Source organism: Onychomys torridus, chromosome 6 (genome assembly GCF_903995425.1).
Source record: "Onychomys torridus chromosome 6, mOncTor1.1, whole genome shotgun sequence".
NCBI lineage: Eukaryota > Metazoa > Chordata > Mammalia > Rodentia > Cricetidae > Onychomys > Onychomys torridus.
Window position 1 is genome coordinate 117,789,593 of NC_050448.1, and position 13,400 is coordinate 117,802,992.

The 13,400-nt window shown below is 40.1% G+C and overlaps 1 protein-coding gene across 1 annotated transcript in view; it reads right to left on the reverse strand.

Annotated features, from left to right (window-relative positions):
• Window positions 1-13,400, reverse strand: part of LOC118585118 — a 42,026-nt gene that overhangs the window by 25,186 nt on the left and 3,440 nt on the right. Inside the window, exons 2-10 of the mRNA XM_036189271.1 lie at window positions 7,029-7,238; window positions 5,011-5,138; window positions 4,507-4,616; window positions 3,910-4,106; window positions 3,353-3,595; window positions 2,498-2,778; window positions 1,691-1,903; window positions 748-850; window positions 284-477 (exon numbers count right to left, since the gene is read on the reverse strand). Coding sequence (XP_036045164.1) covers window positions 284-477; window positions 748-850; window positions 1,691-1,903; window positions 2,498-2,778; window positions 3,353-3,595; window positions 3,910-4,106; window positions 4,507-4,616; window positions 5,011-5,138; window positions 7,029-7,218 — 1,659 coding nt within the window. The 5' untranslated portion in view covers window positions 7,219-7,238. The remainder of the gene's footprint in view (window positions 1-283; window positions 478-747; window positions 851-1,690; window positions 1,904-2,497; window positions 2,779-3,352; window positions 3,596-3,909; window positions 4,107-4,506; window positions 4,617-5,010; window positions 5,139-7,028; window positions 7,239-13,400) is intronic.

Genomic DNA, 13,400 nt, shown 5'->3' on the forward strand with positions numbered 1-13,400 from the left:
GAAAGGTCAACCCAAACCTGCCCTTGATACTGCAACAAACAAGGGAAGCCACCATTGTCACTATCAAGGCATGACAAGAATGCCTTGCTTGACTCCCTCAGATAAATGTCCCTGTAGAATTCAAGGTCTTAGATGTTTTAGTGGTCTAGGCAGGAGGGGTTTCTGCAATGCTGAATGAAATGAATTGCATTAAGAATCCTGTGAATCCTGTGATATTTAGCCCTATGCTGTGCTTTTGATTGAGGACAGTGGATGGTGACGCTGACAGGACACAGCTGAATACCTGCAGTTTAAGGGCCAGAATCCTCCCTTGCTCCTCCACTAGCTGAGCTCTTTCCTGCTCCATCTTCTCAGTCAACTGCCTTACTCGTTCCTGATGACATCTTTCTTTCTCCTTCATCATCTGCACGTGCTTCTCTTCCATTTCCTCCAACATCTTGACAGTAGCCTGTGCAGACTTAGCTTTTGCCTGTTCCACTGAGGAGAAAAAGGGAAGCAAAGTAAGTCTGTCTTCATTATCTCTTTCCTTGTTCTCCACTTCTGAAGAGCAAGCTGTGTGACTTTATAGAGGAAACCACATTCTTTGAGGTAACTGTAATGTTGATGAGTGCATTTGCCGAGCTCAGCAGTGACTTCAGAAGCCAAGACAGTCTTGCTGTTTGTGCTCTTGTCTAGTGACAACAGATTTAGTAGAGAGTGTTGAAACTTTTAAGAGATATTACAGTCAGTTTCTTGGGCAGTTCTCACCTTCAATCTCCTTTTGCTTCACTGTGAGAGCCTGGTCTCTCTGCAGAATCATCTCGGCCATAACCGTGTTGGACTTCAGATATGCCTGCAGAATCTCTTCAGCCTTAGAGTCCCAAGAACACAGGTTAACAGAAGGAAATGGTGCAAGTGTTGCAGTCTGTCTCTGCCGTCTTCTCCTCAAGGAGCTATTCTTGTATTAGGCAGTGCTAGAGCTCGAGTCTCCCTGTCACATGCTGCCACCAAGGCAGCTGTGAGACATTCTAGAAGGAGTCTTGTAAGACATTATAGGGACATTCAAACACAGAAAGTTGGGCCCTTCAAATGGACAGCCATTTCCATTATTGGAAATAATAGAACTACAGCTCCATGTGGGCTGAAGATGCTCAAGAATGATGCCTTCATGGGAAAAGCAAATTAAAGAAATGCTGTGAATGTCTTTCTGTATGCTGTGAACATATGTGGCTCTGATTGGTTGATAAATAAAACACTGATTGGTCAGTAGCCAGGCAGGAGACACCAGCCTGCCGTCCAGGGAGCAGCATGTAATGGCACACAGGTAAAGCCATGGAACACATGGCAACATGTAGATGAACAGAAATGGGCTGAGTTTAAGTGGAAGAGCAACTCAGTAGTTAGCCTGACCTAATGGACAAGCAGTTTTAGTTAATATAAGCTTCTGAGTGATTATTTTAAAAGCGCCTGTGGGGTCCTTGGTGCTAGGCAAGCACAGAAAAACCACAGAATGCACTGCCTTTGGTGAGTACTGGAACAAACCTGATGTCACTAATGGACTCCTTTGGTGGCTTTTCCTTTTTTACTCATTTGGAAAATGAGTGCTATGCCTACAAAACCCCACATCCATGTGCAATCACATCTAATCACACTGGTGTTCCAAGCATGCATGCCAGTAGCCTCTCAGTGTTAATAGACAAAGCTTGATTACCTGTATCCCCTTCCTGGGTTCCCTAAGGTACTTTTCCTTCAGCTCCTCTCTTTTCTCAACAAAGAGAAAATATCCACCTGGCTGAGAATAAGCACCCTTTGTCACTGCTTCTTCTAGAGGGCTGAAGATGTTCCGAAGTAGTTGTGAACACCTGTCCGATGAGAGCTTCACGTTCTCATTACAGATGCCCTTCCACTTCTTTTCTAGCTGGGCCTTTAATCCAGAAATAGGAAGCAAAACAAGAGCAACAGGAAAGCTTTAGTTCAACCCCAGAACTTGAGGCAATTCTCCTTGAAGACTCTTCATTCTTACGGCAGAGCCTCATCTCTTCCCTCAACCCCACTTTCTCATGCAGCCCTTCCTCCATCTAAAGGGTGTTCAGCACAATCACAACTACTTTTACAACACTGGAATGAAATAGTTCCATCTCAAAGCAGACCAATCATCACCATAAAAGGAATATATGTGATACAACATTTGCCTGGTCAAGTTTCTTTGATTTTGTTTAGTTTGACAGTAAATCAGTATGACGTCAAGCGGCATCTTATCAAATTGGAGCTTCCAATCATCTCTTATATGTGTGCAAATAGAATGAAGATTGTAAAAATACAATATATATAATAAAAATTTGTATATTTCAAAAGCTCCAAAATTTGAGTCCATAATAAGAAAGTTCTTTTTAATGATTATTAAAAAGATGACTGTCACTATCTGGTAACAAGTGCCTCTCAAAATAAATGCCTGATATTTCCTCATAATATGCTGAATTTCACGATCCCTATCCATTTAAACATCGCATAAATTTACCAGTAATTCCTTTTTAAATGAATGGTCTTCATCTTTAAAGGAGGTCCTGAGGAAGATTTCTATGGCTTCTCTCTCACAGGTCCTGTGCTGATCCAGCAGCTCCTGGAGGGTCTCTGTGGGCAGCTGCACCCTTTCGCTCATCTGCTGCTCATAGTGGGCAGTGGCCTTTTGCACTGCAGCCGAGTTCTCTATTTTTGCCAAGGCCAGGACTGCATTCTCCATGCAGGGGAGATCCCCACTGCTGATGGCACTGATGTATGTGAGCATCAGTTTCCCTAGTCCTACATTTAGAAAACAGGTGATAATATTTATTTCAGAGTGAAGTAGTCTTCATATTTTGTAGTTCTGAGCATGTCCACAAATAATCAATACACTCTTCAATAGCATAAATATTAACCAGAAACCTGATAGCAAATGCACACTTCCAATTTAGCCAAGCTCAGTATTGTCCAATAGAACTTTAAGGTAAACAAAATGTTTTGTATCTGTGACTCCCATTACCAGTAGGCCCTAGCCTTATCCAGCTATTTTGCTCTCAAAAATATGGACATGTGCATTGAATCTGTATTCTTTAAATCAATTCACATTTAAACTAAATAGTGTCATATGTCTTTGGATGCCAAATTGCACAGTGCAAGTCCATTTTAGTAGAGAAATGATAAGGATAGAGTCTCTTCACTTTGACCTACATGAACTTTTCAAAGACACTAAATTTTCTTACCCCCAAATTTAAGTTATTAGTTTAGGATATCTAGAATTTTCAAAAATTGTCAAAAGTGAAGTGAGTGGGTGTTATTTTACCAGCAAGGAGTGGCTTCTCTAAAGCTTTCAAGAAGGACTGGGCAGGACACTCACGAGTTCCAGTGACCCTAATGCCTCCTGGGAGAGTTTTAGCCTTGGAAGAGCTGAGGATGAAGGAACAGAACTCAGCTGCCTGCTGCACAAAGTCAGAATCCAACTCATCATCGTGCAGGTTCTCAAGTTCAGAAAGCTTCTTCCACCCAGTGGGTGGACAGAAGACAAAGCATTTCTTCTTGGGGAAGAACTTTCGAATACAGAGTCGGGGCAGGTTGTAATTTCTATCTTCTTTGCTGGTACCTGGAGAAAGTAAAGAAAATATAGCCACACAGCTAGTAGGGTGTTGATGTGTTACTTACAGATTTCTTCTAATAAATGTTCCTTTTGTTCCATTTTTTTTGTGTGATGTTAAACAATCTGATCACAGTGCAGAGTTAACATGTCTCCATTGCCAGGGAATGCTATCATTGAAACTGACATATTGCGACAGATTTAAAAAAAAAAAAAACTACTTCTTAGAAATAGTCTAGAAAATAAAATAATGAATACTAACACCTGCAAAAAAAAAAGTTTCTGGTACTCTCCTCCCTATTTTCCAACAACAGTCCAGGTACCTTGTTTGAGCTTCAGAGAATTCTCCAGGTACTCATCTGATGTGAGGCTTTGTCCATCTGCTTCAAGCCTTACAGTCACATCCCTCAGAGTCCATATGAAATCAGGGAAGAAGCTCACAAACTCAGCTGAGTCCTCAACCCCATTGCTATGAGGTGAGGATGTTGTTCTGATCAAATCTGTCATCTCTGTCACATATCTAAGAAGCTAAGGAAGAAGTGTGAACAGACAGGGTCCAAATCCTCATATTATATTCATCTATTCCCACACCTTAGCATTGCCTTCCTCTGATCCAGTTATCTATCAACCTATTGATAGTGTATGATATGTATCATGCCCCCCTGCATTTATATATATATATCCCTAATTTAACTCTACAGGATACATAGGCCACTGTCCTGTTAAAAAAAGAGTCTCAGTCTTTCAGTCTCTCCTTTCTTTCTTTCTTTCTTTCTTTCTTTCTTTCTTTCTTTCTTTCTTTCTTTCTTTCTCTCTTTCTCTCTCTCTCTCTCTCTCTCTCTCTCTCTCTCTCTCTCTCTCTCTCTCTCTTTCTCGTATCTGTGTGTGTATATTTATGCTCTGTGCTACATAAAGGATACTGTAGCTGGTCCATGGCCTGCTGGTTGATGGCTCCCATGCTGTTGTACACAAAGGTGCTGCTCAGAAGTATAGCCAGGGCAAAGATCCAGCAGTCATTCTGGTTGTCACCCTGGGAGTCAGAACACACATGGGTCAGGAGTAAGTTCTGTTCTTATGCCACTTTCCAGATCAACTATAACAGGAGTATGATCATGTAGCGTGTGTCTTATGATACTTATGATCTATGCAAGGCATCCAAATTCAAATACAAATTTCTAAAGAAAATGACAATTTTATGTGCATTTTTATTTATAATATTTCTGATTAATGCTGCCAGCCTGTTGTTAGTCCCACAAACACTGTTTATTAACCACATTGCTCTTCAGTGATCCTTGTAAGACTTTTCCTCAACTCTGATAGCTAAATTTAGATACATGTTAGGTAAATATAAATGAAATAGCATTAAAAGCTATCTAATATCAGAGATGAGAGAATGAATTGAAAACTGAGCCCTCAATCCTTACTTTCTCAACATCTCCCAGTCCCTCAGTGTCGAGCAGAACTAGGGTGTGTCCTGCCTTCTGGGGATGAGGTACACACCACATCCAGATCCCTTTTGTGTGAGACTGCACTGTGGAGCCCAGGGAGAAGCCTGTAGAGCACAGAAGAGAGAGGAGAGGAATGTAGTTACTATCAGGTACTTCAAGAATTGGTATAAAATTAGCATACTAAAGGCCAGGACATCTAACTAGAATCAAAGTTGCAGCAGAAAAGTAATTAGTTTCTAGTCATTCAGCATGCAAGAGGCACACGTCCATCCAGTCTTGCACCAAGATTGCAGAAACAAGTCGAATTCCTGAGAATGCTGTGAAGAAGGCTGTGAAGGTAGAACATAAGTTGCAGTGGATACTCCAGGATTCAGGACATGCCAGAACTGTGTGGCATCCACTGAGAAAAGCTAGGGGTACTGAGTGTAGCTTGTCTAATATGGAGGATATGGTTAGGAGCAGAACTAAACAACCTCTTGGAACCTACATAAAGCTTCCACCTGCTCTGGCTGCTAGGTGTGGAGCTTGGTTTGATCTTTGCCTGGACTTTATTGTTGTTTTGGTATGGTCTTTCCAACTATCCTGTTTATCTATTGGAAGTGTGTAATTGGTATTTTTATTTTCTACAGGATCACAGCTAAAAATTTGCCTTGAACCTCAGAAGAGACATTGGAATTGTATATGCTATTAGAACTTTATGATTATGAGGGCTTTGGAAATTAAATCCAATGAATTTTGCATTCTGAGATGGCCATGAATCAGTAGGGCCCAGAGGCAGAATGTTATGGTTTGTGTGTGAACCATCCCCCTCAGGCTCATATGTTTTAATACTTGGTCCCCAGTGGGTAGTGCTAATTTTTGGAGATGTAGACCTTTGGAAGGTGAATACTGGCTAGCAGAGGTAGGCTAATAGAAGACCTTTGATGGTTAACAGTGACTCTAACTTGGGTCTTGTACTTCTTGTTGCCTAAGTGTGATATGAATAATCCATAAGCTTCCACTGCCATGAAAGGAACTACTGTGTCGTCTTCCTTGTCATAATGAGCTGATAGCCCTTTAACTGTGAGTCAGAGTAAACCTGTCTTCCTAAAGTTGCTTCACTTGGGTATTTGATCACAGCAATAAGAAGAATAAAACCTAAAATAATTGCACGAACAAAAAAGATTTTTATACCGATATTAGCATTAGTCATAGCAGCCAATGGTTTTTGTGTACAGATGAATAGATAACAAAATTGTTATACACATACAATTATTGAACTCTAAAAAGAAGGAAAATTGATACATGTTCTAGCAATGGTAAGTCTTGACACTATCATGTTAAGTGAAAGAAGCAAGTTACAAAGGAACAAATCTAATGAGTCCACTTATGTGACTTCCCCACTGCTGTCAAATTTAGAAATAGAGAATGTCAGATAATGCTAGGAGATGGGTTACAGATGGATTTCATTTCTCTAGGGGGAAATGAGGTAGTTCTAGGGATAAATGGGGGTGATGGATACACAAAATTATAAATTTACCGACTGTCACAAAACTGTGTATTTGACAATAGTTGTAAATTTTATGTTAGATATTTTACAATAATACAAAAAATCTAAAGGAGATAATATGGATTGCAACTTTTTAAATATAGACACCAATGGAAACATACTGTTAAAGAAACATAATAACATGTTAAAATTTGTTAATACATAAATTAGTAATTTTTATTATTGCTTTCATCTAGAAAAGGAATGATTTATGTCTTTAAAAGGAAAACTGTGGGCCACTGGTGATGGATGGGCAATAGCCCCAGCACTCTGGAGGCTATGGCAAGAGAATCATATGTTCAAAGACAGCTTGAGTAGCATAGCAAGACCCTGTCTCAAAGACAAATAACAAATCAACAACCAACTCAACTGTGGCTGAAATATTAAATTCTTCACACTTGCATGCTGGAAGCTGATGATGTGAGTGGACAAAGGGACCCATCACAGCTTTGTTGGTGGCACTCACCTGTGTTCTTCCCAGCCAGCTTGTTCATCAGGTAGGATTTGCCAGTGCGGTAAAGGCCCACGATGGCCACCACCACCACTGGCTGTGTGATGGCTGACAGGATCTCCAGGGCCTTCTGATTAGGGCTCAGTAGTCCTTTCACATTCTCAATCAGACACATGGGGTCTGGCATGCAAGTCTCTGAGGCCATTTTTCAGGGTTGTCTCCTGACTTCAAGTAGGATTAATTAGAATTAGTCTTTAGCACTCAGAAGTCAAAGAATAAAAATTATCCAAAGTTTTGTATGTATCAGTGAGCTAAGTGCATGAAAATCTGAATTCGTTTAGAAAGGTATAAAATTATTAAAAAGAATTTTATGTAAAATGTCAAAACAATGATTTAACATTCTACTGCTCTCTTACTCAAATATTCCACTCAATTTAGCATTGAAAATTTCCTTATTAAAAATTTTATATTATACACTCTGAGATCCAATACCAGCCGGACAAGCAAGATATACCCATTGGCACAATAGCGATATATATACATGGAATAGCCAGCTTCTTTGTGATTAGATTTGAGAATTGATCCATGAGAGAAAATTCATGCCTGGTACTGTAAATATGATCAAAGGCTCATGGCTGGGAGGTCACGTGCCCTTGGGCAGAACTTGCCATTGTTTTACTATAAATGGACACGTTGTCAAACCACTTTCTATATGTGTGTGCTTATTCTCATAGACTAGTGCTGCTCTCAACCTTGGACAGAGAAGCTTCCTCTTGGAATAGTTAGTACAGAGATTCATAATTAGACCAAGTGCTGAGAATAAGTGACTGTGAGTACAATTGATGAGTGTTGAATTCTCACATTGGAAATCTAGATTACCCCTTCCTATGACTCAAGGAACATCATGGGAAAGAGGGGCAGAAAGAATGTTGGAGCCCTGAGATGAGGCTGTGAAACAGTTTCTTCAGTACATGACACATTCTTGTACTCCTGAACTCACAGTAGTGGCAGTGACCTGTGGAAGACCGAGCCCATCAGTCTTGAGACCATTACGGATGGGGAACAGGCTGTTGAAGCCCCACCCATACCTGAGAAGCTATTGGCAGTTAATACCTAGTGGAAGGAAGAACTGTCCTTAAGTAGTGTAGTACTGTTAAGTTGCCCATGATCCAGTAAGCCTACCACACTCCTGCTCACGTGAACAACCACAATTAAACTCAAAGAATCATTTGGGAAAAAAAAGTATATGAGCCACCAAAGTAGAAGGTATGGAGTTTAATGCAAAACAAAACCATTTTATTTCATTTCTACTAAAAAGGTTTGCTTTATTAGAAAATAAAAACATGAATGCAGGGTTCGGTGCCTGTTTGAAAGCTTTTCTTCCACAGAATAAGTGTAAAATAAAGTCAGATGTTTAGACTGTCAGATTGTCATCTCTTTTATGAATTATATCAACATGGATATTTTAAGGTTTAGTCAAGGAAATAGGTATGCAATTAGGCAGTGATTACATAATTGTGTTTTATGTCATAACAGAATCCCTCAAATCTTTCCCTCCAGCAGATTTTGTGGATGAACAGAATTCTTATTTTCATATTAATAGTTGGGCATGCTCTAACAAAATATTCCCGAGGTTTACTTTTTTAATTAAGAGATTCTCAATTGTTTCCTGTCCCCTTATCTTAATAGCTTAAGTTTTTATACACAAGAAATATTTATTTAACTGTTCTATAAAATTATTGAGCGCCTGCTAAGACCTTTAAACATACCTAATATCCATTCCCATCATTGTTGAATGACACTATGCTGGGTAGTTTTATGTCAATTTGACACAAGCTAGAGTCATTTGAAATAGGGAACCTTAATTGAGAAAAAATTACCTCCTATGTGGGTCAATGCAAAAGCATGTGGTACATTTTCTTGATTGATGATTGATGTGGGGGTGCAGCTCACTATGGGTAGTACCACCCCTGGGTTGGTAGTCCTGGTTACTATATGAAAACAGACTGAGCAAGCCATGAGGCACAAACCAATAAATATATTTTTTTTTCATGTACTCTGCATCAGTTCCTGCCTCTAGGTTTCTGCCTTGAGTTCCTTAGTGATGGAGTATAACTGGAGAAGTATACTCTGAATAAACCCTTCCCTCTCCAAGTTGCATTGGTCATGGTTTTTTATCACAGCGACAGAAACCCTGACTAATAGAGACACAAAGAAGTTGTGTAATTGAGGATTCACTCAGCAAGCTGCACCTGCACATGGGTGTGTTGGAATGGGTAAGCTGGTACAGCTGAATCAGGTTGTAGTGGGTAACCATTCCAGCCTTGGCCTGGAAGTTCTAACCCCCATTGAGGCTTGGGTAATGGTCACGCCTACAAGGCGGGGCTGAGAGACGACACTGAAGACCCAGGATAGAGATGCGAGGGATCTCTTTGGTTCCTGGACCCTGGACACTGGAGGTAGACCAAGAAGAGTTCTCCAGAGAACACTGCCAGACTGTGCCATAGCTTTGCCAGACCCTACAACCTACCCCTTCATTTGTAAGTTACCCCACAAAATAAACCTCCCTTTTAACTACGTGGAGTGGCCTTAATAATTTCACCAATATCCCGTGCCCCAAGTTGTGCACCATTTGTAGCTGGAGACCTTCTCTCCAGCCCCCACCAAGCCCTGTTAGTCCGACAGTCCACTTATAAAATAAACACACAGACACTTATATTATTTAAACTGCTTGGCCATTAGCTCAGGCCTACCATTGTCTAGCTCTTACTCTTCTTTTTTTTAATCTAATTTTTTAAGATTTATTTATTTATTATGTATACAGAAGAGGGCACCAGATCTCATTGCAGATGGTTGTGAGCCACCATGTGGGTGCTGGGAATTGAACTCAGGACCTCTGGAAGAGCAGCCAGTGCTCTTAACCTCTGAGCAATTTAGCCCATTTCTATTAATCTATACTTTGCCATGTGGCTCGTGGCTTACTGGTACGTTACATCTTCCTTGTCCTGGTGGCCGCTGGCAGGGTCCTCCTCTCCCTTCCTGTTTTCTCAATTATCCTCTCTGTTACTCCCACCTATACTTCCTGCCTGGCTACTAGCCAATCAGTGTTTTATGTATACATAGTGATATCCACAGCATCAGGTCCTCATTCCTTGACTTGTATAAAAGAAGTCCTCTCCTGGTGAAGGACTGTCACAGAAGTTCACAGAGAATAATATGTTCCTACTGTGTTTTACACAAGCCTGGAAAATATTTTCAGAAGGAGGACCATCTTAACATGATTGTCCCCAAACTACCTTAAAAACAAGTGTCGGGTTGGGGATTTAGCTCAGTGGTAGAGCACTTGCCTCGCAAGTGCAAGGCTCTGGGTTCGGTCCTCAGTTCAAAACAAAACAAAACAAAACAAAAAACAAAAAACAAGTGTCAGTGACAGACAGTTAAGTAGCGATGAGACTGCTCTCTGCAGTTTTACTTGTTTCTATTGTTTCACATACACTACTGAGGTGAGTTCATAACTTGAAATATGAACTATTGTAAAGTTCATAACAAACTAATGCAGACTTTTCCCTAAAATTCTGAGTTGTTTCCAGAAATACTCCTAGTGTGGAGTTCTTTAGCTTTGTTATTTGTTGAGTTTAAAAAGGGTTTTAGACTCTCTCCATTGACAATACCCTCAGGATGTAAGTGGTTGATAAAGGGACAAATAAAGATGAAGGTAGGATGAGAATTTACTGGGATGGAGGGATCATGGGGGAGTTGGGAAGAGAAAAGAGAGTAACATAGAGGGGAATATGATCAAATGTGTGACATACAAGTATGAAATTGTAAAAAAAATTAAAACTGAAAGAAATCAAAACATAAGTTCCTAAGCAAAATATAAATGAATAAATAAAATAGGATTTAGAGAATTTATTTTCTACCCCAGCTACATGTAATAAGTTTAATTAATTTGTTCATTTACTCATAAGGAATAGAAGTTCTCTTCTTCAGTATATGCCCTTGGGATAATTCCCAGAGCTTTTAAAATGTGTTTGCTTATGCTTATTCATCCCACATATGTCTTTGTGGGCATGACCTTCCATCTACAGGATAGTTGCCATTCCAGAAAGGGAACCAACTTAATGTATTTCTTTGAAAATTATAATTCACAATTTATATGGCAATTATTTTTTCCAAGAGCATAAGGGAGAACAATGCATAGAGTTGCACCCTGATGGTGGTCTAAATAATATCTGCATGTATAAGAATGCAAATGAATCCATATCTATCACCCTGCACAAAACTCAAGTCCAAATGGATCAAAGACATCAACATAAAATCAGAGACACTGAATCTGATAGAAGAGAAATTGGGGGAAAGACTTGAATGAGCTGACACAGGAAATAACTTCCTGAACAGAATACCAATATAGTAGACACTAAGATCAACAATTAATAAAAGGGACTTCATAAAACTGAGAAGCTTCTATAAGGCAAAGACATTGTAATTAGGACAAAACAGCCATCCCCAAAATGGGAAAATATCTTCACCAACTCCACATCTGACAGAGGGATAATATCCACAATATATAAAGAATTCAAGAAATTAGACATCAACAAACCAAATAATCCAATTTAAAAAGTGGGGTACAGATATAAACATAATTCACAACTAAGGTATGTCAAATGGCTTTTGAAACAGTAAAAGAAATGTTCAACATCCTTAGCCAGCAGGGAAATGCAAATCAAAATAACTCTGAGATTTCATCTTACTTGTGTTAAAATGGCTAAGATAAAAAAAAAAAGTGACATCTCATAGCAGGTTTATTCCTAATAGCCAGAAACTGGAAACAACCTAAATGTCCCTTAACCAAGGAATGGATAAAGAAAATATGATACATTTACCCAGTGGAGTATTATTACTCTGCTCTTAAAAAAAATGACATCATGAAATTTGCATGCAAATAGATAAAACCAGAAAAAAAAAATCATTGAGTTAGGTGATCCAGACCCAGCAAGGCATGGTATGTACTCACTTATAAGTGGATATTAGCTTAAGTCAATGATAATCATGTTACAATTCACAGACCTAGAAAGGCTAAGTAACAAGGAAGGCTCTAAGGAGATGCAAGGATCTCCCTGGGAAGGACAAATAGAATAGATTTTGTGGGTGTACTGGAGGCATGTGAGGATGAGAACAGGAGGATTGAATGGTGGTGGGGGGAATGGAGTGAGAAATAACTGAAAAGGAGGACATTTCGAGGGCAATCTGGAAACCTAGTGCAGTGGAAACTTCCTGAAATCTATGAGGGTGACCCTAACAAAGACTCCTAGTGATAGGGGATACAAAGCCTAAATTCACTGTGGGATGTTCTGTAGGCTGTTAATATGTGTTGCTCTGATTGGTTGATAAATAAAATGCTGATTGGCCAATAGCCAGGCAGGAAGTATAGGCGGGATAAGTAGACAAGGAGAATTCTGGGAAGAGGAAGGCTGAGTCACGAGTCGCCAGTCAGACACAGAGGAAGCAAGATGACAAGGCAGAACTGAGAAAAGGTACCAAGCCATGTGGCTAAACATAGATAAGAATTATGGGTTAATTTAAGTGTAAGAGCCAGTCAGTAATAAGCCTGAGCTAATGGCCAAGCAGTTATAATTAATATAGGCCTCTGTGTGTTTACTTGGGGAACACAAGTGGGAGGAATTTGTCCTAACCGCTGTCAGGCTAAGACACAGGGAAACTTCCAGCTACATCTTCTTTAACCAGGCAAAGCTTCCAGTGGTGGGACTGGAACATTAACACACCCATAAAACCTTTGACTTACAATTTATCCTGCCTGCAAGATGTGCTTGTAATGGTGGCTCAGAACTTGTGGGAGTGGCCAGCCAATGACTGGTCCAATTTGAGGCCCATGACAAGAGAGGGAGCCCATGCCTAACACTGGCCAAGGACCGCAGGATGGATAGCCCAGAGATCTAGGATAGAATCAAACATGACTGGAAAAAAAAAAAGCTAATGAAATAATTCCTAATGATATTCTCCTATACTCATAGATGGAAGCCTAGCTCAGCCATCATCAGAGAGGCTTCCTCTAGCAGCTGATAGGAGCAGATGCAGAGACCCACAGCCAAACAGCTCTGAGAACCCCACAGAAGAGGGAGAAGGACTGTAGAAACCAGAGGGGTCAAGGATACCATGAGAACATGGTCTAAAGAATCAACTAAGCAGAGCTCATAGGGGCTCACAAAGACTGAAGCAGCAATCATGGAGCCTGTATGAGTCTGACCTAGGTCCTCTGCATCTATGTTATGGTTGTGTAGTAGCTTGGTGTTCTTGTTAGACTCCTAACAGTGGGAGTAGGGAGTTTCTCTAACTCCTTTGCCTTCTCTTGGGACCCTTTTCCTCCTA